Source organism: Syngnathus typhle, linkage group LG14 (assembly GCF_033458585.1).
Source record: "Syngnathus typhle isolate RoL2023-S1 ecotype Sweden linkage group LG14, RoL_Styp_1.0, whole genome shotgun sequence".
NCBI classification, from domain to species: domain Eukaryota; kingdom Metazoa; phylum Chordata; class Actinopteri; order Syngnathiformes; family Syngnathidae; genus Syngnathus; species Syngnathus typhle.
This window is the reverse complement of record NC_083751.1, coordinates 5728026-5753145: the sequence shown is the minus strand read 5'-3', so window position 1 is coordinate 5753145 and position 25120 is coordinate 5728026. Positions and strand designations below refer to the sequence as shown.

The 25120-nt window shown below is 42.8% G+C and overlaps 1 protein-coding gene across 1 annotated transcript in view; it reads right to left on the bottom strand.

Annotated features, from left to right (window-relative positions):
* The window catches only part of agbl4 (AGBL carboxypeptidase 4), a 162447-nt gene that overhangs the window by 5476 nt on the left and 131851 nt on the right, over positions 1–25120 (bottom strand). Inside the window, exons 7-11 of the mRNA XM_061297509.1 lie at positions 13005–13094; positions 11837–11951; positions 10407–10518; positions 4122–4274; positions 3489–3651 (exon numbers count right to left, since the gene is read on the bottom strand). Of these exons, the coding sequence (XP_061153493.1) occupies positions 3489–3651; positions 4122–4274; positions 10407–10518; positions 11837–11951; positions 13005–13094 (633 nt within the window). The remainder of the gene's footprint in view (positions 1–3488; positions 3652–4121; positions 4275–10406; positions 10519–11836; positions 11952–13004; positions 13095–25120) is intronic.

Genomic DNA, 25120 nt, shown 5'->3' with positions numbered 1-25120 from the left:
TTTTTGCTTTGACTTATGAGTTGAAATTTGAGAGACGAACATTGCATGGTGGCTGTGAACTCAACTCTTTTCACTACAAGCAGCATTTTGACAGGTAGGCAACAATTCTTGAAAAAGAGGCTTCAAGTTGTCAACTGCCACTCGCAGTTACTGTCAAACTGAACATAAAATGAAATGAGTTATATTTTATATATATTAAACAACCACAGAGCTTTCTTTTAAGGTTGCTTATCTCAATACTAATAAAAATTGCAAAATGCCGGGCTAACAAACTGTATCAACATTGCTAAGACTGTGGAACACAAATGGAGCATGGAGACAGATGCATGAAAAATTATTTTACGTTTCAGGACAATTTTATATTGTACGAACAAGAACATTGTCCACATTTTAAGTGGAGGTCGGCATTTAATGCCATTCAAATTCATTTCAATGGGTAAAGGTCACTTGCAATACGAGTGTTTTGAATTATGAGCAATATCACAAAAAGAATTCAATTCATATTCCAAAGCACAACTGTAATCAATAGTATTTTGTCAGCTTTTGAACTGAAATACATTTTAGACTACTTTCTTTTGGAGTAAAGGATTTGGCTCAATACTATGCGGATTTTTTATTTATTTTTTGCTTCCAGCAGTCATAGGTGACAATGACACCGGTCTCATCTTGGCACTTTGTCACCGATCACACATTAACTGCCACTTTCGGCTCACGGACTCCTCTTTTAGTTAGCGAGCAGGTCCCCGCGACCTTTCCTCTCCACGTCATCATGTCCGACCACGACGAGCGAGCGGACATTAGCACGATTTTGTGCATGATTGCCAACGCTCACATCCAAACAAACCAGTGCTTTCTTTTGACAATACCTGTGCAATCAGCTGTGCGCCTCTGCTGGAGCACGTGTGAGGCCGCGCACCCGCTGGCGCGAGATGATGTGTGTGATGTGAGGAAGCGAAGCATATTTGCCTCCAAGCTATATCATTTGCATACCTGTCACAGCCCCTCCGCTGGGTGTCAGGTGCACTGATGCGTAGTGCGTTCCAGTGGCAGCTCTGCTATTTCATGGCTTCCCACTGTTGTGTGGTGCACGGCTGACTGTCAGCTGACAATGAGTGTGTGTTTCTGCGGATCCAGAGGCAAACACACACAGTCCCTGGTGAGGACAACACGATTAAAATCTTTTCACGGAGGAGTACCGGCGTAAACGTACTTTCAAGTTTAGCCAAGTCTTCAAAGTCAAAGATCTCCGCATGATGCACGAACGAGCCAACAACAAGGTCTCGCGCGCTTACAACTGCAATCATTCACAGCATTAATTTCCTAAAGCGGTGTTTCTCAAACTTTTCACACCAAGTAGCGCCTCACTTTTCTCCTCATCGTGACCGACGATAAAATGCAGTAGTGTAGCGGGCCTAAGTGTTCATCAGAAATGACACAAATGGTATTTATTATCGCAAACCACTGTAACATTAACATTGCACAAAAATAGGTCGGCCATTTTGCCAAATCACTATCTTTTTGGGGGGTTTGGTCATGTGACGTTGGCAAGCTGAGCCCTTTGGCACTGTGATGTCGTTTTTAGTCGACAAAAAACGGATCAAATGCTCTTTTAGTTAGCGGTGGGAGGGGTTTGCTTTACTTAATGGTGTGACAAGTAAGTAAATGTAAAAGGAAACACATGAAGGAAGGAAGGAAGGCAGCACGCACAGACACATGCACACGTGGAGGGAGCGGATGATTAGAGGACAAAGAGAAGGCAGACAGGATAGAGGTTGTCCCTGCTGTTTTGGAGAAGAGGATTCTCAGCTTGACTAGATGATATAACGAGCTGTTATGTTCTGGGTGATGAGACGAGAGGAAAGGACAGACTGGAGGAGAAAGGAGGACATGAGTGGAACATGCAGACACACTTGGATCGCTTACAAGCTGGGACAAAAAGGAGAAATGTTAAGAGGCCAGTTTTGGAGAAGGACAGTCAAGTGGTTGAATAAGTGGTGATTATTTATTTGTTAAGTGTTGGTTTTGATTGCGTGCCAGGATGTGTGTGTTTATGTGTGTGTGTCGGGGGGGGTGAAGAAAGGTGGGGTGGAGGTGCTAAAGGTCTCTGTTGATGATTTGTACGCTCCATCGAGCAGAGCGCTGGGGCGGAAAAAGCGACATGGTCGGCTCCTTCAACCTGCCTGACCCCAATCTCCAGTCAGCACCGGGTTCCCCTTGTGAAGCTTGCCCACCACACGGGACCTTGCCACATTGTGACCCTCCCCTTTTCATAAATGAACACAAACACACTTGACTGGAAAACAAAAAAAGATCAGGGAAGTCCACCCACCAGGGGCGGACTTCTCTTCCAATTTGACCTGGCATGGAAATGGAACAAAACCTAAATCACGAGCCAAAAGTCTCAGGACAACACAAGCGCTCCAGATAGACCATTATTTTCATTATTATTATTATAATGATTATCATTATCATCATCATTATTATAAATTATTATTATTTATTGTTATTTTCCCATATATTTTACATGCACACTTCCAACCTCATTTAGGAATGACCTGGTCCATCTATTTGTTTGAAAAATCCATTATGGCCCTGCCCTAGTGTTTTTCCTCATTCCTCATTATCAAATCGTAATTTTTTTTGTCAATATGATTCTTACAGCTGTTTGCCACGTTATTGCGAATACAGTGAAAAGACAGACATGCAGCAATTAAGAAGTGACTTTAACTCCAATATTAGCTAGAATGTGTCTCATAATTAAACACGATTTAGAAGATATGACACCCGGCTCTCAATATGATGAAGCCACTGCAAAGCACAACAACGCACATCTTGCTGCAGTGTTAATTAAGCCGCCAATGTTCCTTTCTGCACTCAAGCTTCCCTGTGGTGGCACGAGCCGTGGCACTAGAGGGCACTACGGCTACATCAACCTCCAACCTCCCTTCCATCTGCAGGAACACTTAAGCACATCACACGTAAGACTCCTTATCACCTCTCTAAAACCCTCGCCGAGATCTCGGCGCCGTCCCCCCGCTCTCGGGAGCCCTCCAGTCTGGAGAAGGTCGGCCGAAGGGAAAACTTCCTCCTCTTATCAGCGCCCATTAAGACACAAGCGACCTTGAGCGGCCGCGATGTGCGTTTGTGCGTTCCAACGATCGCGTTCGACGGGAACCTTGTTTGCCTCGTTGTTCTTTTGTTTAGCGCAATCAAAGCGTCACCCGAGCCTGACTACACACGGGCCTGCCGGAATCAATAGACGAGGCTATCGCGTCCTCGTTTTAACTCGGCGTACCTGTCACGACGAGAGGCGACAAAAGAGCAACGTGGCTTTTGTAGTGAGTGCGCACGACCTGATGCAAACTCGCACACAAAGCCTCTACATTGTCATTTTGACGACACAACGGCCACCTAATTACCAGACACAAAAGGGGCGTTACGGTTGCTGTCGACCCGAACATAAAGAGGAAAGACTCAGCCAAGGATACATGTCTCCTCGGTGTAGGCCACGGGGACCGTGCTGCCAGAGGTCATGTAGCTGTAGAAAGACACCTCTAGAGTGTAGCAGTAGGACGTGTCGTCAAGGAGACCGCCGAGGAAACGTCTGCCAGTGCCGGCCTTCACCACGTCACGGTTAAAAGACGTGTTGGACTGCCAGAAAGGAAAACACAAAGGAGACGAGATGAGGCAACTTCTGGAAAGCACTTTCTTTGAACCCTTGTGTTAAAACTCAAACCATTCTGACATTTGTTGCCCCAAATAGACACAAAAGAAAATGTAAATATATCTACTGCATTTGATAAATACTTCTTACAACATGGAAATGACAATAATGTTATGTCAGCAATGCTACACAATGTGTCGCGGGAAAAAACAGTTAGCAGTAACTGTCACTCTGCTGCTGAAATGCAAACTTGCAGCCACCGTTGGGATTTTGCCATGATTGTGTTGTGCTGCTGCAGCAATGCATTGTGGGTCATGCTGAATGGGCAGAGTGGGGGGGGGGAATGACCCCTGGGCCACATGTCCCGCTAGCAATATTCAGCCTGACTTCCCATTTTATGAAGATACAATTCACAAATGCACAACTTGTGTGTTTGCGTGTGTGTGCTAAGACTGACAAAGGAAAAGTCGTGCGCGTTGTGGCACAGCAGTCTGGGGAAGACGGCCTGTCTCTGGACGCGCTCCTCGTCCTCAAACACGTTGCCGTACATGAAGCCGTTCAGCATGGTGGAGTGAGCGTGGACGTCAATGTAGAACTCCAAGCTAACGCTCTGTCGTCGGGACACAGACAAACATGGTCATGACCCACATGAATCATACAATCGAATATCTAAATCTCAATATGTATTTGTTGAAAAGTCTTTGTAAACAATCTCAGGCGTGTAAAAGTGCAAAACTGGAGCATAGCCACCCGTACACTTCAGCACCGCTACCTCCTCTACCTCTCATTGCACTTTCAGCAGCTCCCTTTATTCCCCATGTTTGTCGAGAAAGAGGGGGCAGGAGGAAGGAGGGAGAAGGCAGAGAGGTGGAACAACTAAAACACAGAAAACAAGAAGCGAAAACAGTGCTGGGAGAAAGAAAGACGGCGGCGGGGAGCCAAGCAGAGACGGGAGAGAGCGCGTGCCCCCCAAAAAAAGACAAACATGGGAAGAAAAAGCATAGAGATGTGTGTGGGGGCGTGCACGGAGATTGACAGGGTGGAGAGACAGAAAGAGAGCGAGGGATGCGGTTCTTGGGCGGCCCGCTTGATGCGGAGCGGGCCCGCGTTTGAAATTCCGCTCACAGCCAAAGCAATTTCCTGGCGGTGGCTGCGCTGTCAGCTGCTTGGCTGGCTGGCGGTGAAATATGGTGGCTGGGAGTCGGCCACTAGCGGCCCCCGACAACCTGATGGATGGAGCCCCAGAGGAGAGAAGGAACGGCGGCAGGGGGAAGGCGCTCGGAAAGGGAGGAGGAGGGAAGACGGCGGAAGGAAAAGAAAACGGAGGGAGGAATGGACGGAAATGCAAGGCGAAGGTAATATATAGAGACAAAGAGATAAAAGCGAGGGAGATGGGCCGGTATAAAAAGAGACAGCGGCCTATCCGGCTCACTTAAGCGACGTGGGGGAGTTTCATCCAAATGGGGGAAACCACCCCGGAGTGGAGGAGGGGGAATAAAAAGAGGAAAAAGGTGAGACGGAGGAATTGCGGTTCGTATCACAATTTGTTTTGTTTTGTTGGGTTCCTTGCTGACAGTTTGAAAATATAAATAAATAAATAAAGGTAAAAAAAATAAATAATTCTAACCATGTCTCATATCGTCAGGTTAAAAAAAAAAAAATGAGACCGACACATTGTCACAAAATCCAACATGCTTTTCCAGCATTTGGCAAAGAAAGTTAGCGTTACAGACATTTGATTAGGGATAGAAAGTGTTTTATCAAATAAAAAAAATAAAAAGTTGGATCCAATTTGTAACCCAGCAGTTTGAAGGATGTATCAAACATCCAAGCCTGCCAGTGCTGAGGTTCTGGGTTTGAATCCCAAGCATTGATGCACGCTTGGCTGATGCTGTCATGTTAACACGGTGGACTTTTGTTTTTCCTACTTTTGCTTAAAAGTTCAACCCTCCGCTTGACAGCCTTGGGCTTTTGACGTCATGTCTCGCCTATATCTAACGTTCTTTGACCCTAAACCATCACTGTGCCGTAGCGACCACAAAACAGATTTCTTCAAGCATGACTATCAAGCGTATATTTAGGTGGTTGTCTACGTTATGGCGTCAAGTGACAAAATGATGGTTCCAGCTCACTGAAGAGCAAATATACACACTAGTGGAAGGAGAACATGCATCTTGTGTGAGAAACATTTAATTCTGAGCACTTTTGTCCCCAGATTGAGTTCTCCTTCACAACATCCCATGAAGGACAGTTATGACGGCGTGGTCACATAAATAACAGCCCGCCACAATGTCACATCCAAGCCGACTACAATGCTCGCTTAATGCACTGTCAATCAAAGCCAGACAGTTCTGCAGGCCGCCTACTGTGATTGATGCTTCAATTAGCAACCCGCTCTGACCTACAGAATTGTTCATTTGAAATTGTAATTAAGCAATTAGGGGCAATTAAGAAACAGACCCTGCTGAATGAAAGTCAAAAGACAATTTAAGTGGCGGAGCGAGACGACCGGTCCAAACAAACGCTTCTCCGAAAAGACAAACTAAAAATCTCGGTGATGAAAACTCCGGGGAAAAGCGCCCCGTGTGTGCTGAACTCACGGTGGCCATAAACAGTTTATTGTAAATCCAAGAAGGTCAAACGAATGAATTTTGTCTTACAAGTGCTTATCTGCTGCATGTTAATTAGAGCGGGGTGCGGGGGGTGCGGCGAGAGCCATAAATGCCCAGCTTATCCTTACACGGGGAAGGAAAAAAAAAAAAAGAGCTGATTGAAGCAGGATTACAAGCTCGGGAATAAAGCCCTTTGCATCAGCAGCATACCTTTTGGAGGAGAAGGAAAAGTTCCGCTTGTTCGCAAAGAAAAGTTAATCTCATTCGCCATGTGAGCTTCTATGCTAACATTTAAATATGGATGGGCCGTGGGGGGGTTAGGGTTATTGCAGGTGGTCGGCAAAATTGAAAATAATTGTAACGTTTTTAAAAAGTTATTATCTAGACTTGATTTATTTTTCAGCTAAAAATTAAGTCAAATGTGGCAGAGATTCCCAAAATAGACATACAGATGCAAATAAATAGCACGTCAATCCTCTTTCGATACGAAAATAAAATAATATTTCGGTTATAATGATGGTCATTGGACAAAACCAATTGAAACCCCCTGCTCTATAGCCGTTGTCATCATTAAGCTGGTGGGTGGGGTCTAACACAGGTGACTTTGGGCAAAAAATACATTTTGACCAACAAGAAAAAGAAAAGATGGAAGAATCCATCACCTGAACATTTGTGTAATATTCCACGCAGCATGTCGTAGGTTCAAGGAGCCAATCGCGAGAAGCGGGGGCACATGGTCAGTGACCCTCTAACGATGTCATAGTGACAGAACACGGCAGATGGCACGACCCGCTTCAGCGGCGAGAGGAAATGAGACAAAACCTTTCTCCGACCGCCTGGTTCCATCACTCTGTTTTTCCCTCCCTCCTTTCATGTCAGCACGGATGATGCTTTCATATATTGATGACGGTATTTATCCGTTTATGAACGTAATCAGGCTGAACGGGTGCAGACACCTTGTTGCGCCTCGACTTTTGCGTATGGGGTAGAGAAGGAAGCTCACCGTGGCGGAGGTGACAAGACAGGTGTGTCGGAATCTTGGAAAAAACTCCAACAGCAAACTTCCTTTCCAAGTTCAATTATAATTGAATTTATAATTGAAACATAGAAATATACTTCACTTTATTTATCCCTTAATATTTGTACAAAGTCTCCCTCCAAATTGTGTTTTTGCATCAAAACGACGAGTAGTATTGGTACTGGTATCAGTATCGGCGACGACTCATCAGTACTTGTATTGGTCGGACGAAAGTGAAACTCCATCATAAGAATGTTGAGAAAAATTCAAAAACTTGACGGAATTTGTAGTTTTTATTTTTTCCCGGTTAGAATTTAAATTGGGAAATGGATCCTGCTTCGGATAAAATGAGACATCGGCAGAAGTGGTCTTATCTGTGAAGACGAGACAATTCGGCTTCCAGCGGGGCTAAAACTAAAGAGGTATGATGAAGGGATTGAAGCGAGAAGGATGGGGGAAAAAATTGCCTCTCCAAAAAGGCTTGGAAATGTTTGGCTGACACCAGAGGACACTTAAACGCACACGTGAGTGGCTTTAAACAAACACAAACACCACAGCTTGGCGCATAATGCAAAGAAAAGTAGAGAAAGAAGAAGAGAAAACGTGCAGGAGGACGGAAGGTCGCTCGGCATTTGGAGAGATTTCAAGGTGCAAAATTCATCACCGTGTCTTGACAGCACCTAATGTATTTGTTTTGGGCAGAAAATTAATTTTCTAATATTAAAAAGGTCAGAAAGAAGCCAGGGCAACAACGACCTCTGTGTCATCTTTAACAAATTATCCAAAATGGCACTGTCAAAGTGGTGGGGAAGCGTCAGGCAGTGATGAATGCTTTTGGTAATCAGCCAATCAAACAGAATTCTTCTTCTGCATTTGATAAATGAGCTGGAAAAGCAATGCTTTACCAACGAGATGGGTCCATTTGTTTCTCCGGACGTCTTTCTGTTTTTTTTTCCCTCTCCCCCACCAACCTCCCTTTTCTCTTTTATCCCTCTCCATTTCTCTCTTTCAAAACAAACAAGGCGCTACTTTGGAAACAGATTATAGCTCCTTGCATCACTGACTCCATTGGCCACTTTTTTTTTTTCCCCACTGCTGACCAACGCTTATCTGCAGATGGTAAATGATGGAATTTCATCAAACAGCTTGCCTTCAGATGGAAGCTGATGAGAGCTATGACTGGGATGTTTACAAGTATTATAAATAAATACCGGTGCTTTTCTCAGGGTTTCAACAGGATGATAGCTTGCAAAGTAGTTTCATCAAAATCATGCGTGCTAGCTTTTGAAACTGCACTGACGCCATAATTCCTAATTGCCATATTTGCTAATAAGTATTTATGATTTTAGGCCAATTCTATCGTTTGCCATTAAGGTTCAAGCAAATCGCATAAACACATGGGAGAATGTGTCATGGTCCAAAAAAACCCCCAACAACCCAGAATGTGATTTTCTGAGGGTGTCTTTTTTTTTTTTTTTAGTTTAGTCTCATGGCTGACTCAAGAATTGAGTTTGTCAAACACCACCTGTTGCCTTCTGGCAGGAATTGCGGGACCATCCGTTATTTTCTCGCAGTAAGTGATATATTTATTTATTTGCCTCATCATTTGTGGATGCGTAGAGGAGAGGGGTGCAGTAATATACTGCTGTAATATCTGAGTCAAGAGACACACATCGGACGGAGATCAATCTCTCCACTGCCAGCTGGTTTTGTTTTGGCCATTTTGTTTGCGTCGTGACAAACTACCTGAAAATTGGACTTTTTTCGCACCCATCGTCCTCACTTGACCAATAAACTGATTTGTCGGCGAGTGAGGGCGGGCTTTGGTTATCTCTGGTAAATTGCGCTGCCATAACTGCTGCTGATCTCCTGTTGATGGAGCTCCCGGCCCGGGTGGACCTTGTGCCCGCCGTGTGAAATGAGCATGAATGGAGGACAGCGGCATCGAGGCCACCTGGCAGCGCACTTGTCATTGACATTGGCATTAGGGAGCCTCACACGTGAGTAGAGCTTCTAATGGGATTAACCGGCTGCTGCCAGACAGACAGACATGAAGAGGCAATTATGAGGGAGTCATGGAGGAGGCTGTAGAGGTGATTACCCACAGAAAGAAAGAGAAGATGGCAATAAGGTGTCTACACTGCTAACCGCGGGTCAGTTTAAAATGGTAAACTGACACACATAATGACAAACACAAAAGAGTTAAAATGACCCCCTGGCAAAGGTGGTCTTAGGCCTGCCATGCATGGAAAAATCTAGTTGCAGTGGGCTATGGCAAAATTGTTTTTTTTTTTTCCAAAGGATTTTTATTTTTTCAATGTTATTTTTTGTAAAAGAATTTTCAATTGAATTTTTTTCTATTGTGGGGTATGGCAAAAAAAAAAAAAATTCAATGCATTTTTATTTTTTTAATGTTACTTTTGCAAAATAAAATAATTTCAATTTCATTTTTTCCATTGTTTTTTTGTTAATTATAAGTTTTCAATTATAAATGATAAATATAAGGTTGCCTTTGTGCCAGCGGGTGTGAATGACAGCAACGAGTGGATCCCGCCGCCGTGACAGAGTTTATCGATCAGTGTCAGCGCTGGAGGGGAAAAAGGTTAATCTGCGCCATGCCAGCCCCGCATCTCACCCCATTTCTGGCCTGCTCCTCGTCCCGCCCCTTATCAGCTTTAGACGAGTGTACAAAAGGGTAGAATATTCCCAGGACACTAACTGACCTTCAGTAATCCCACCAACCTGCTGCTCTGCTTATAATTACCAAAGAAACAAAGAAGAAAATAAAAAAACCTGGCCCGCGTAGACGCCCTTTGACAGCGTCCCTTTAATCCGAGAGAGGCGGGGCGAGTAGCAAGTGAAAGCAAAGAAACTTGCTTGAGTAAAACATTAGGAATGGTCAAGAGAGCCACGCTGACATTCTGGAGGTGCTGACTAGCCCATCTTGCACCCCACAAGCACACGAGCGCAAACGAGATTGGCGGAAACCTGCTGAACCAAGCAGGGAGACGGCACACCGTACTTGGCTAAGCTGGAGGAATGGGATGCGTCGGCTCCAAGGTCACATTTAAGCACTTTTGTTTTCTTCGCAAACACTCACATACATACTCACCGGGTCTTGGCTCATTTCCAAAATGAGTTGTTTGACAGGATGAAGTGTGGGGTGTGCCCATGGGGAGGGGTCTTGCCAGTGGCGATTGAGATCAAAACCCATCAGTGAACACCTGAGGAAATATATATATATATTTTTTAAAAAACAACAAACAAAATCAACAACACACACAGATCAACTTTTCGGTTATCACATTTATTTTTAATTTCTATCAAGTGCACTGTTGTGATTTAGAATAAGTCAAGGCCGTCACACAATAATTATGTGAATCTCTTGGAAAATAAAGATGAGCTCATCATTATTGCATGAGATTTCTGTCACATAAAATACACTAATCGCAAATCTTTGGGGACATTTGGTTTGGTTAAAATCTTGAAATCTATAACCTTGACAAGTGAACCAGGAAGTGCATTGCTCCAGTTATGGCTCAAACAAGTATTGTGTTGTTAGAGCATTTCTTCACCAATGTTATTCTTCGTGCCTTGGCTGAATCAAGGATCGAAAATGCCGTCCTTAGCATTACCGACAGCTTACAATGATGAGCTATATTTATAGGTGCTCTCTGAGCTGCCCTTGTTTGTTGTCATCTTGTCTCTCCTCTGTATCTCTGACATTTACGGAAGCTGTTAGCCACACGGGAGTTACTGAAAGCGCACAGCCAAATGAGCCGAGCAGCCGGCCGTGAACAAAATACTCATTCCAGGTTAACTGCCATTGATTCTTTGGCTCCGCATGCATCCATCGCCGTCCACTCTGCACCACCATCTGATCCGACGGTGTGTTTGTGAGGAATCCGCCGTGTGTGATTGGTGAGGTGCGGCCTATCACACGTCACCTTCTGTCAATATGCTTATCACCGCTCTCTTTTGGAAGTGAGCTCACAAAAAAAAAATAACCCACTCAGGTTCTTACCAATCACAGCTGATTACCACTGCAGACTCCCAATATTTTTGCATGCAGTGTGAGCGTCCGGCCACCAGATGTCACTCACAAACGCACACGGAGAACATTTCGATGGCTATCTCGGCACGCATTAGTATTCCTGCGGCTGAGCACATTAAGTAAAAGGCAATTATGAAGAAGGGAAAGAGGAGCGAATGGACGGCAGAAGAATGCCTACAGAGCTGCAGCGATGGTGTTAAAAAGACAGAGGGGAGGAGACTGCGGACGGGCAAAGAGAATAGCCCAACGGCCACATACCATCTGAACAAATGCACTGCTGTGAGTTCTATGAATTCATTAGGCTCCCTGAAGGTGGAGTTAAGAGGATATTAGCTCAAGTAGCGGGAAATAAAACCGTGGAATATGTGAGCTGTATTTAATTTACAGTCGCATTGAAATTGGGAATTAATGGCTTTGTGTTTTTGCTTTAGTACAGCCGGGACTCTGCGTTTCTGTGTGTCTGTGTGTGTGTGTGTGTGTGTGGGTACCTGTAGTTGCCAAGATACACTCCATCGGGATTCAGCATGGGGACGATTTTGAAGATCACATAATCTCTCAGGAGCTGAGCTACAGGATGCTGGCTCACCAGGAAGTCAATCAAACCTATCACACATATTTGCACACACACATGCACATTGTGAAAAAGACTTCAATTGATAGACAACCCCGGCGTGCAATTAATTGACTTTTTAAGAAACAAAAGACGAGTGAAGGACACAGAGGGCCCACTGTTAAAATTAGGCAGCACCGGTTATGGATTAGATGGCGCCGGAAACACAACTGTGCAGTATGGAAGGCAAACAAGTCAAAAGTGAAGCCTGCCACCTCGCCTGAGTCGGATCAGAGCGGCTGGTAGCAAAAAGTGGTTAACAAAAAAAAAAATCCAGCAGAAATTGTCTTTCAAGGAGAGAATTTCCCATAGGTGCAAAAATGTTTCAAGCTCTTTTATTAGTTGCGAGCACAGCAAGCTCAAGAGGCAAAACAATGCATCATTTGGCCGTGAGGCGCTCAGATTATATGGAACAATAATATACACAAACAGACATTCGTACAGCTTTTTGGTCCATAAGTGTCACATATGAAGGAATATTGAGTGAAACATACAGTAATCTTCATTTCATTCATTTAATATTTACAAAATATTTAAGGGAAAAAGTCATAAAATTAGGATATGTGGAAATTCTGCAAGAATAAAGACAGCATCATAACAACAGAATTTTTTTTTTTAAATTTTGCCTCATTATATAAGAAAAATGTAATAATAACATTGAAATATTACCAAAACAATCACAAAAAGGGGTTTCCCAACTTTCCCAACTGTGGAAAAAAAGGGGGGCTTCTGTTTTGGTTAGCAACCAAGTTTAGATGGGATCTTCTTTTTAAGTGGACGACCTACACAATGACTAATTCAGACCGACACAAGTAAGGGCCACTATGTTGATATATTCCCATTTTTCCCTTTCCAGTGCTGCCTTAATACTTCTTTGTAGCGATCCACTGCAGTTTGATGCCAAACAAGCATTATTTACAATGCCATTTACTGCCTAGCGTTTCTTACTTGCACATTTGGCTGACTAAATTCTTGGCTTCATCAAACTCCTTAGAGACCAGCGTTACAGCATTTCAATCACTCCCCAAACGAGAACAGGAGCTTACCTTGACAGACAAACGAGGCCGGAGACTCTCCGGGGTGAACGCGAGCCGTGAGGAACACTAACTTCTTCGCTCTTCCTCTACTCCGCTGCTCTACGGTGCAGAAAGACAGAAAAGCACAGGCATGCTAGTCAACTACCAGCTCGGAAACATTGAGATTATTTTTATATGATGGAATTCAACTTGGACACACGTCGCCTAGTGGAGTTTGAAAAGCATCACCAGCTCTCTTTATCTCTCTTTGACTGCTAATGATAAGAAAGAAAAGTCAGGAAAAGTCCTCCATAGGCTACAAAAATTTAACATGATGAAAAAATTTGACTGCAATGGGATTATATAAATGTTGTTGAATAAATGTAAATGTATTCCTTCGTGATCTAAATTTAATAATAAGGATAATAAGGAAACATGCACCTTTGGAAGAGCAGGAATTATCTGGCATCTTTTTTTTTTTTTACTTGATAAATGACATTAATGACAACCTAATGGTAGTTGCAGAATAATTTCCGGTTGATTAATGGGCTGGTTAAATAGTCTTTTTTCAACTTTTGAATAATAAGGCAGTGGAACTGCATGTGCAATTTCTTGCTCAATGTAAGGATGATAATGACCCAAAAAGTTTGGATTCAATATAGTCAAATAAAAATATATTATTTTGATAGTGAGGGGGGAAAAAATGTAGTTTCATCCAGCATTTTGTGGATTAAACATTTGAAGTATTTTTTTTCTCTCAAAATATTGTATTTAGTGCTAGCGCAAGTATTTGATTTCGGAAAAAAAAAAGGGTGAAAATAAATTCAATTAGAAACATGGCTAAAAGTCGAAAGCACCTAGGTGTTAGCTGCTATTTTCTTGCCAGTCTTTCTGCTCTAATCTGTTGCTAATTGATGCCAGTGGATGTGTGCCTCATTGCTATACACAAACTTAATATCATATTGATTCTCCCGCCTCTTTCTGCTGAGCGGAGAAAATGCTAATTAGCTAAGCGCTAAGCACTTGTCCTTCTCCTTAATTGCAATTTAACATCAGAGTGTGTGTCAGTGTGTAGGCCCGAGAGAGGTAGTAAACAAACAAAACAAAAAAAACCCGTTTCTCCATTTAAGTAGTTTCTCTTAGATTTTATTGCACTCCCCCCCCCCCCCCCCCCCTGTTTGCCCTTCACAGAGACAAATGGCTTTGCCATTCAGGAGCCGCGGCAGAGCAGGGCCAAGCTTTTTTGCCGTAAATGTGAGCGCTCGCAGCTCCGAGCCGCGGTTGGGAACTCGGCTTCTGTGAAATTCCATCGCATCGAATTTTTATACGAGGGCCTCGACCAGAGTTTACCGAACGAGCCTCTGATGCGGGAACACAAAGGAGACTACGCCACCGCTCACAGCTTTGCTCATCACCGTAAAACGGAGAACACAAAGTTGTGAGGCGACACACATTACAGCTACTTTCTAGTGTTTAGTTGTGTTGTCGATGGGGTGTACCAGGGGTTACCAGTTATACAATTTGTGCCTTCGCTACATACATAAGAGCCTTGATATTTGAGTTTTTGGAGATACTATCAATAGCTTGGTCGCTTTGAGCAAAAATTTAAGCAATTGTTTGTCATCATGAGGTGACTCAAACTTTAGTAGTGGGATTGAATTTGCAGTGTGTGTGTGTGTATCACAATGTCTCCTCTGCGTTTTCTCGAATGCACCACTATGTTTATATAGCTTGTCTGTGTGCATTGCTCTGTTTCCGGCTGTGCCCAACCAAGCATTGTAGCTCTAAATGAAGACGCATTCCTCCATAGGCAACTCAACCCCCAAAGGTGACTGGCAGATGGAATACAATATGGAATGTTTTTGGGCTTAGGAACAAATTGGGTGAAGGTCAATTTAAACCGAAGAACTGCTGAAATATTTGCTGACCTGTAGATGGCACACAAGATCAGTCAACAGGGAAGGGTGTGGTTAATAATTTAATAATATACAGTTAAGCCCAAAGATTATTATAATTATTTTTTACATAAGTCAATTTTGAGTTACAACGTTTTTTAAATTGTCTCTAAAATAAAAATAATACAGAAAACTTAAAGCACAATTTGAATTATTTGACACTTTTTTTTTTTTATATAGTTGATTAAAAGCTTCAAAAACAACTTTTTAACTAAACTTGTTAGGCTCCATACTGCCTTCAGTACCTAGAGATTTAGCGCAGTTATAAAACAGTAACAAGTACAAAAAATAGAAATAATATATTTTTCATTACTATCGCCAGACAATTTCTTTCATCCATCCATCCATTTTCAGTTAATTAAAAAAAATCACTTTAGGTGATCAGAGTCTGAAGATTTCCAGGCCCAAGCATGAACTGTATTTTAATAAATGGAGCTTATTGTAAATGAACCTATTTTTGTTTAATGATGAGTTTTTTTTAAAAATAAGTCTATTCATCTTTGGCATATATAAATCTGTATCATGTTGAAGAAGCAGGAAATGTGCAAGTTTGAACAGCAGAAATTAGCATCTGGCATACATTTTCCCTTGATAAACGACATTAATGATAACTTGATGGTAGTTGCAGAATAATTTCCTGTTGATGAATGGATTAGTTAAACAAGTTTGTCAGCGTTGGTGTAAATTAATTCTTTCCCCCGCTGCGCTTGCCTCGGAAGTGATGAAATTGCACAAGTGCTTTGTTATTATGAAAGGAGACCATTTGTTTGAGTCCACACAAGTCATGTTCAAATTGCGATTTAACAGCAAAAAGGCAAAAGTGCACATTTAACATGTTTTTGAACCATTTTGACTGTGAGCTGTGTGAAGAAGAAAAAAAGAGAGGAGGAGTTCAAAATTGAAAAAGGGAAGTGAAAGTTTATGCCGATGTCTGCGACAATGACCGAGTGAGTGAAAGCAGCAGAAACTCAAATTATGCCCACTCAGCATAATTCTCACCTGCTATTGTCCCGTGTGGCACTCTACGGAACATTACTGCTCCATCTCGAGCGGCAAGAAAAAAATGAAAGCATGTCAAAGTACGATCAGCTCTGATAAATATGCAAATTGGCATAGAGCAGGAAAGTGGCCGTGGAAGGAAAAAAAAAATATATAAATGTGACACATACTGAAGGTCACTTCTCAATGTGCTGGTCAGCTTTTTGTGTGCCGCAGCTAGGCATGGAACTTTCGGGTTTCGCGTTCATGAATTGTGTGTGACGTGATGTAATTAACTGAGTTTTGCGTCCTCATTTTTGCGAAGCGGTTGACTGGCCTAGACCTTAATCCAGAACAGCAACATTGCACTTCATTACAACTCTGATATTGTGACATTTTCTCTCATGTTTAACATTTTAAAGACATAAAACACCCTTTTGTCAGAGTACAAGGAAAAAAAAAAATTGGAGGTTTGAAGGACATACAACTCTTAAAGTGCATAATAAGACTAAAGTTGATGGAAGAGAAAAACTTGAAAGTCTTTGGAATGGTTTGAGGAGAATAAATGTTCCTTGGAGAATATGTATACAATAAAAACACGATGCCATAGTGGCCACAGCTTTATGCCAAATTATACTGCAAGTCACAAAGCAAGGCCTCGGCGTTTTTTACGTTGCAATAAATTAGCCTCACTTTGGAGTGATGGCAACAAGACATGCTTGGCCACCCCCCTCCTGCTCAGCGCATCGCATCGAGGACGGGCCTGAGCTGTAAATTTTCCCCGTCGCTGAATTTCTACAGAGCCTTGGAATCACACGAGACTCAGATTACTGCCCAGCTGAGTGAACCGGGACAAGCCTCGTGAGATCCGTGAACCTCCTCCAAGGCTCCCTTCGTCCGATGGACGACATCACCTCAAGGACACCCACTGAGAAATGTAAAATAAGAAGTGCTATAAAGGATCAGAATAAAGAGGAAGGGTTAGAATTAAAGGAACCAGACAGGGGAGGGGGAGGGTGTTCGCATCTGAGAAGGAAACCCTCGAACAGACGGCATGTAAACACAAGTGATGGCGGACCTCTTAAGTAGAGATGAAGAGGCGGTGAGATGAAAAGCTCAGAGTGATATTCTGGATCAATTTGCTGCAATCAAGCCCCCTTATGGTTGCTCACTATGAAACGGAGAGATTTGTGCGCTTCAAGGACGCCTGTGATGACAGCGGAGGTCACAGACGAGGGGCGGGTGTGAAGGGAAATGCGGTGGTGGCGGCATAGGCGCATCCGAGCGGCAGGAGGAAGCTGTGCTGAAAGGTTTTATAATTATGCTAATAATAAAAGGTGGAGGCATGGTTGTGTCTCAAATGTCACCTAATATAAGAATTAAAGTTGTGACTGACATTGTCTGACATTGACACAGAGTTTCAAAGCAACTGTGGATAGATTGCAAAAGTCTACAAACCCCTGTTTTGTTAGCAAGAAAACAAGGCACAGTTAATATGACCTATCACCTCTATTGTACAACAGGATTGGGAAAAGGGCAACAACCAAAATAACGAGTTTGCAAAAGTGCGCACACCCACTTATAACTGGCGAAGGGGCTACATGAAGAATGAATTGATGTTAAATAATATTGCAACATATGCCTTCGACCACTCAAAGAGCCTCTAAATAAGTCCAAATAAAGTTCAGCTGCTTTGACACTATTGCAGCCACTCCTTACATGGCCCAGAGAGTTTTCACAGCATCAGAGGATCTCATTGTTCAACAGTATCCATTAGGAGAAGGATACAACAGAAAAAAAGACATTTCAAATCTATTTGGAAAGAACACTAGCAACAGTGTGCTTGTGGCAATCGGCAACCTTAAGGGAATTCATAGAAGAGACTAACGGCAATGGAGAAAAACGAAGACTATACTTACAAAGAGCGAAGCAATAATATAAGCACATTATGTATTATCTTGGTAAAGCCAGAATTTCTGATTGCGCATGTATTGGATCTCATTAAACTCTCATTAGACGGCGCCTTAATGCGTCAGCCCGTTGCTTAACGACACAAATCCGATCCATTTATCAAACAACACACCGTGAGGACCGAAAGATATCAGGAAAGATGGAGCTATCGTATGCGCTCGACAGTTGTTGTTAGTGTCATCTTCAGAGGGCTCTTGCGGTGCATTGGAGAGGTCTAATGCCGAGAGGCAGTCTTGGCAGGACCACACAGAGATACAGCGAAAGAGAGTCAAAGTCGGCGCTCTGTCAAGTATCAAAAACAATGGATCCTTTTTAGCCAGACGCCTTGCACAAAGGCGGCGGAGGCTGCGGGCGGTTTCAAGGCGGCGGTCGCAGGCCTTTCTCCAAGCACGTCTCGTCTCATGGCTTCAGAAAGAGATGACGGGAGGAGGGAAACATAAAAAGGAGGGATGGCTGGTCTGTGCGCCACATGATAGAGAATCACAAGCAGGCAGTAATAGGCTTTTTTGAAGAATGGGCCACTGAACTTTAAGGGCCGTCTTGCTTGAAAGGACAAGTTACAAATAGGAAGAAAGCCGAGGGAGAAATGATTTCCCAGAGATGTACCCCGACTGTGTCGCCCTATCACTGAACCACAGCGAGACTGTTTGTGAGCACTCATGGCACAGCTGCTCGCAAACTAGCTAGCTAGGCTAACCGTTAAAGGATATTAAATGGAGATTCCCGATGGAAAGTTGTTGCAGCTAAATGATGAGCTACAACTCTTATTATTACTATTATATTTATTCCAGTAAATATATATTGTGTATACAATTAAAATATCCAAGCAAACCATTAGCGCTCGAAGCAAGCGAAGCTAATCATCAATCACAAAGTTTGAGCTCAGTGCAGGTTTAAATTGGGTAATACAGCAAAAATGATACATTAATTCACATAATCAAGTCTTTAAAATACCTGAGTAGAAATTAGCTCTACCTCTTGAAGCTTTTATGTGATTTTTCTTCCTCACTAATGACATGTTTCAATGGCGACAGTGTTTTCGCAGCTTGGACAAAGTTAATCGAGACCACTTTCAAGGTAGAGAATCCGGAACTAAACTCATCAGCCGAAGCGAGGGGTCCAACAGACAAACAGACAGGAGTGATGCGTCGTCCTATATTTCTCTTCAAAATAATTTTGAAGGCACAATGCATCCAAGTGGAAGTAAACAAGCGTAGCCGACTTTAATAACTGCCGTCACGCCTTCCAGCTATGTCTATTAGGATGCTGGCCCCTGTTTCCATTCTACTTGTTTTTTTTACTCCTCACAAGAACTCACCGCCAGCCAGCGGTCTTTGCTTGTGTGTTTGTTTGTGTATGCGTGGCGCGAGGTCACGTGCACGGTTACGGGTGTCAGCGTGGCGGTGGCAGCGACAATGTCATTCCACAGTTTAGTAACAGGCCATTAACTCGTTAATATCGGCCTAATGGGCGTTCTGCTACCTTAAGCCCACAGCCGCGTTTGTGCCATTAGCAGCCACTTAGCGCCGCGTTCGAGTCCACCGGCCACTGGGACACAACAAACAAAATAACAGGCAAAGTGAGAGAGTACCTACGTATATTTTAGCCACAACGTAAAAAATAATTCAAGAAGCAATGAAAATTCAATAAATCGATTCAATTTGCACATGAATAATAGCAGACTTGCTGTGAGACTGAGATAATTGACTCTTGCAAGGTATAAGACCCACTGAAAAAAGTATTTTCAGTGAAAAGTTGTCAGTAACTGTGGCAACGCAAAATGGCTGCCCTCCGACATCAATCGTGAAAGGCCACTGCGATTATTTTTCAACAACAAAGTGAGTTGTTTCTTCCAAATCACTTTTCTAAGGAAATTACTGTTGTTCTTGTCATTGGATCACATCACATATTTGAGAGAAAATGTATTTTGCAGGGATGAGCTAAAACTCAAGCAAATGAAGTCCCCAAAAAATGTGAAAGTTGATCAGCAGTGTGGCAACTTACCTGACCCTGCTGATTCCAAACTCCTACTTAAGTTGAACTAACACATCACTAAACCAATTTAATTAAACTCACCGAATAAAGGTGATTCTCCCATCCGACATTTTTCATTCCTCCCGTCTCACTTCATGCCAACTTGAAAGGATTTAAATGCGGCGTAACACCAGTAGTTAATGCAACTCCCAGATAAAGCTGACATCAAACATCCGCGATAACATCTCGGCTTACCGCCACAAATGAAACGACTTTTGGAATAGCTGAACAAAAAGTGGATGTTGGGGCGAATCTTTTATGCTCGCTTAAAAAAAAAAAAAAAAAAAAAAGAAGAAAACCTGGGACGCTGGAAGGGAGAGAACGGAGGATTTACTGGGAGACGACCATAATTTATCGACACAGAATATTTAAATGTTGCTGAATCAGTACAGATTGCAATATCACAACACTCACATGAAATCAAACTTCTACATAATTCAACGTACTGTAAATGAGCACTAAAACGATAATTGAACCAATGATTTCTGCTGCACGCACGAGAGGCGGACTGCGATAGGATGGTCGCCATGACAACGAGTGGGCAGAAGAATTCGGATGGAAGGAGCGCGTGTGCTTTATCTGTGTGAGGCGATACGTAGTTTGAAGTGGCAGGCCTTTTCCAACTGCTTTGATCGCCGACATGTTTGTAGTGAGGGCAAACCTGCAGAACAAGCAGGACTTCACAGAAACTACTGATCCGCAGAACACACACGCACACACACAAAAGAAATTCTATATTTTCTCTGTTGCTGAAAAGCATTGACACTAAAAAAAAAAAAGTCTTAGCATCCACTATACCAGCAGGTAAGCTAAAGCCTATTTTAGCTCATTTTGGGTGAGAGGTGGGTCCACTTTGGACTTCACCAATCAGTCCAAGGGCAAATATAAAAATATGAATATTAAAAAAAAAAAGTAATCACGCACATTCAAACTGATGGAGAATTTTGAGTGCTCAAAATAAATAAATAAATAAATAAATAGAATAGAATATATCTATATATCTCTATCTTTACAAACACAAGATGCAAAGAAGCCTTAAAAACAAGATGGCTGTGCAATATGGGAATGAAGCAGCAGATGCTAGCCCCAAATGAGGCAAAATGATGATAAGATTAACTAATTTTTGGAGGGGAAATTAGTTTAAAACCACAAAGCAATAAACTGCAGTCTGTTTGTATAACAGCGGGAGATAAAGTTCATTCTGTTTGCATACAAAGTTGCAGTGAAACTCTTAAACAAGACGTGGTCTATTTAAACTCCTGCAGAGATAAGGAAGACGCATCGATGACTAAAAACAAAGAAACACTGAGACGTGCATTTCTTAGCGGTTCCTCAGGCCGTTATTGGAGGAGAAGGGCGAGGTCGGGCGGCGGGGAAGTGAGCCCGCCCGACGAGACCCCTCAGCCGGGAGGGCTCAGAGGGAGCAGATTAGAAAAGGGTGATGCAATATTAATTGGCGGCGCTGCATGCGTGCCAGGGAGCAGGGGGGGGGGGGGGGGGCTGTCGGTGGTTTCATTCCCTGAGGGAAGGCTGTCAGGAGATCGGAGAGACGGGCCGTGATGAGTCGCTGACCTTGTCTGTCAGCTCAGCGGAGGAGGAGAGGAGGGCTCGCCGAGGAGACACCCAGTCCCGCTGACACTCGGATCAACACTCTGCCAGTCTACTGTGAGCCAGCTGGGACACATCACCCCCCCACACAACCAGACAGACAGACTGACCCAAGCACTCCGATGTCCATTGCTGGACAATGCACACCAGAAACTACGGTAGGTACAATAGCAAAACTGCAGTAATCCAAATTGAGTAAAATAGATAACCCAGTTCTGGATTCAAAAGTCAGTGTTGGGTTATTTGAATGTTTGACTCAGCCCAAACCCAAACTTCAACCTGATAGGGTCAAACTTGCTCCCAAAGTGCAAGTGGGTGAATCAACAGGAGCATATGGGCAACAAGCGTGTGTCAATTTAGGACACACAAACCCTCGACACAAGTCAGCTTCGATTAACCCTCTCCCATCTGTTTCTCTCCCTCAACCTCCCATGCTTCTTTGCCACACCAGCACACAACTAGGTCACAGTAAATCCATACTATCTCCCTTTTAGTGAATGCTTTGATTTTTAATTCCCACAAAGCGTCCCCCTTGTCAGAAAAGATCGAGCGCCTTAAATTATCAATGCTCTACACGTCAATAATTCAGATTAAGGCGAGGCAGTTGCACACAGTCAAATTTTCCCTGACATCTCCTGAACAGGATTGTCAAAGAGATGGACACAACACAGCCAAGTCGAAGCGGGGAGATCTTTACGCAGCATCCAGCCAGCCTGCAATACATCGCTTTGGTGTGAAGTCAACGACAGGTTACGGAAAAGGGGGGGGCTGTCATGAGCCGAGCGTGACAGCTGAGCTCTTATTTTGCCCGTCACTACATAGCCATGCGTCGGCCCGCCAGTTCCTGCTGTCTTAACCGTTTTCCAGTGTGAACATACACAGACAGCATACATACGAATATTTTTTTTTTTCTTTTTTGGCATATCACACATCTTTTGTCATCCACTCCTAACACTTTCCGTGGGGTCCCTCCCTTTGTTTGAGGCCAACATCTACACTAGCTGTGTGCAGGTGCAAGCTGCTGGCAGCTTGTCAGCTTCAGTCAACATGACTTAGCACACACATACGAGTACACTACACACACATGCACACACTTAGAGGGGTTAACACTTTTGGCCTCCACAATGGAAAGTACTCCCGCTGTGTACTTAAGTTAAATTCCAGAAATTTGTGTGAAACAGAAAGTAGTGATTCAACTTTTTAGTATCAAACTTAAAATGGCACATTTTGGAGAAAAAAAAAATGGAGCAAATTGTTTTGGTATCTTAGCTAAAGAAAATGTAATTTCTATTTGTAATCATTAAATTTTAAAAGAAAGTCTTAAATAAACATTCATTCGTCCCCACGACAACGAGCGCTAATACACACAAGCAATAAGAATATCTGTGATGAGGGAAATAATTAGATCAAACTTACATTAAGATGACTATCACCTTTACCGACTGAAAAATAGAACAACCGAGATAAGCTAATACATTTTTAATATAGCGTTTGGGAGAGCGATGGTTTAAAATAAACCATTTGGAGTCAAAGAGTGCACGGTGACCTCCCCGAGCGAGTGGAGAGTACGGAACTGATGTCGGTGCGTATGGCCCGGGGTCAAGTGACACCTCCCAACAAGACGCTCATTAACAGCACGCCATTAAAAATGATGGATGCCATGCGTGGCCACTGTGAGTGCGCGTGTGTTGCCGCCGCTTTATGTTGACATTGACAAGGGCGGACAAGTGTTACTTTTTGTTTGTCTTAAAGATGAATTGCAAGCTCGTACGTTCTGAGTGGTCAGGTGTTAAAATTTGATGAAAAGCTTCGTTCAGAGTAATTTAAAAAAGAGAACGCAATTAAGTCATGTGGTGAAAAAACAAAAAGGCAACCGATATTAATCTTGAATATAAAATGGCGTGTTTTAACTGTGTTTGTGTATATGACCTGCTCTAGGTTAAATCAACAAAATATGTTTTTTTTCCCATTGCAAATCAAACATGATGCATAGTTGACCATCTATTTTTCGTTTTAATTTAATCACAAACATGAACATACCTGACGTCCTTTCAAGTCTCCTTAGCTACAAGAGTCTTATTATCCAATTAAAAGATTAGATTTCGCTTGTAATTAAAGATGAATCATTTCCCGGTTTGGATTTGTCTACCGCTTTTTATTACCAAGGCCCCCCGATGAAACGCTTTGAAAATGATGAGGATCTTGAAGAGAAAAGAATTCAGCTGTGTGACATTTATTTTTGTTGCTTGAGTCATTGAGGCGGCCTCTTTAGTTGTGGTGAGAATGCAAAGCGGGCTAAACGCGCATGACGAATGAGTGCTGAGAAGAGACAAACAAAGCAATGAAGTGCGGCACACTTTCATGTGGCGGAACGCACACTGACGCCTCTACGCTTGATTATGTACATGTAAGACTGTTTACGGCTTAAGGTACAACATAATTTTTTTGTTGTTGTTGCACAAATGACACATCTTTTATGATATTTTTTGATAGAGCACAAGGATAAACAAGTATACTGTAGAGCTCGGGTGACAAACGTGACATTTGCTTTAAGCTAGCTGTAAAAAAATGCTAAAACTCAAAATTCTGAATTCATCAATTTTGCACAATTGTGGATATCACAATTTTCACACTTTTATACTTCGGAGCCATGTCTAATAGACCTTTTTTAAAATTGTGCAATACAGTACCATTATTCAATTGGATGTCACCGTTAAAGAACACATTGTTAGCTAACTGAATATAGGCTAACACCCAAGTTACAATGACGTAATCTATAGCAGGGGCTATAGATAGAGGCCACTGCTGCTCTTTTAATTGCTTTAGTAAACAAACTGTAATAATATACAGTAATTAGAAACATTCTCAGCACACGTCAACTAGCGTCAGCTGACACCGCCATTATAACCCGCATTGGCTAATGCTAGCCAGCCTCCGGTATGTTGTCATACATTCACGTCAACAGAGCAGACATGCCTTTTAAAGGAATCTAAATCAGAATCAAAATAAAAATTAAGTTTATTACGGAGGTGTCGAACATAACCCCGATGATCAACAATTGATTACTGTACGTTATTAGCTTAATGCGTCGATGGATGTCTTACATTAAATGAACATTAACATACTATGAGTGCAATTGGCTGATTTTGAAACAACACATCAATGTGAGAGCGAGGGGTGTGTCGAGTGCAAAGGGGTGAAAGAGGAAGGGGAAAGGTGAGGCGCTGGTGATGAATATTTAAGCACGTGTATAGCGATTAGCAAGCGGGTGCTGCGAGGGGCCGTGCTAGTGACATTGGCTGCTGCCATGACGACTCGCAGCAAAGGCGCTTCAAGCTTTTTATTTTTTTTTAGGTGGTAGTTGGGGGGTCGCTTGCATTAGTAAAGGCCATGTGGGGGCTTGAGGTTGAAGCATGCGTGAGTGCATATTCACATGTATAGGCTCACTTTTGCATCCATTTGCTGGAGGGCCTGATGGAGTCCAACATTGCTAGTTTCTAATCACTGCAAAGAGCCAAACAAGCTTGTTGAGAACGATAAGGACCTTTTTGAAAAGAGCTGGCAGCCTCCATATCGCTTATATACGATGTGGGGACATGC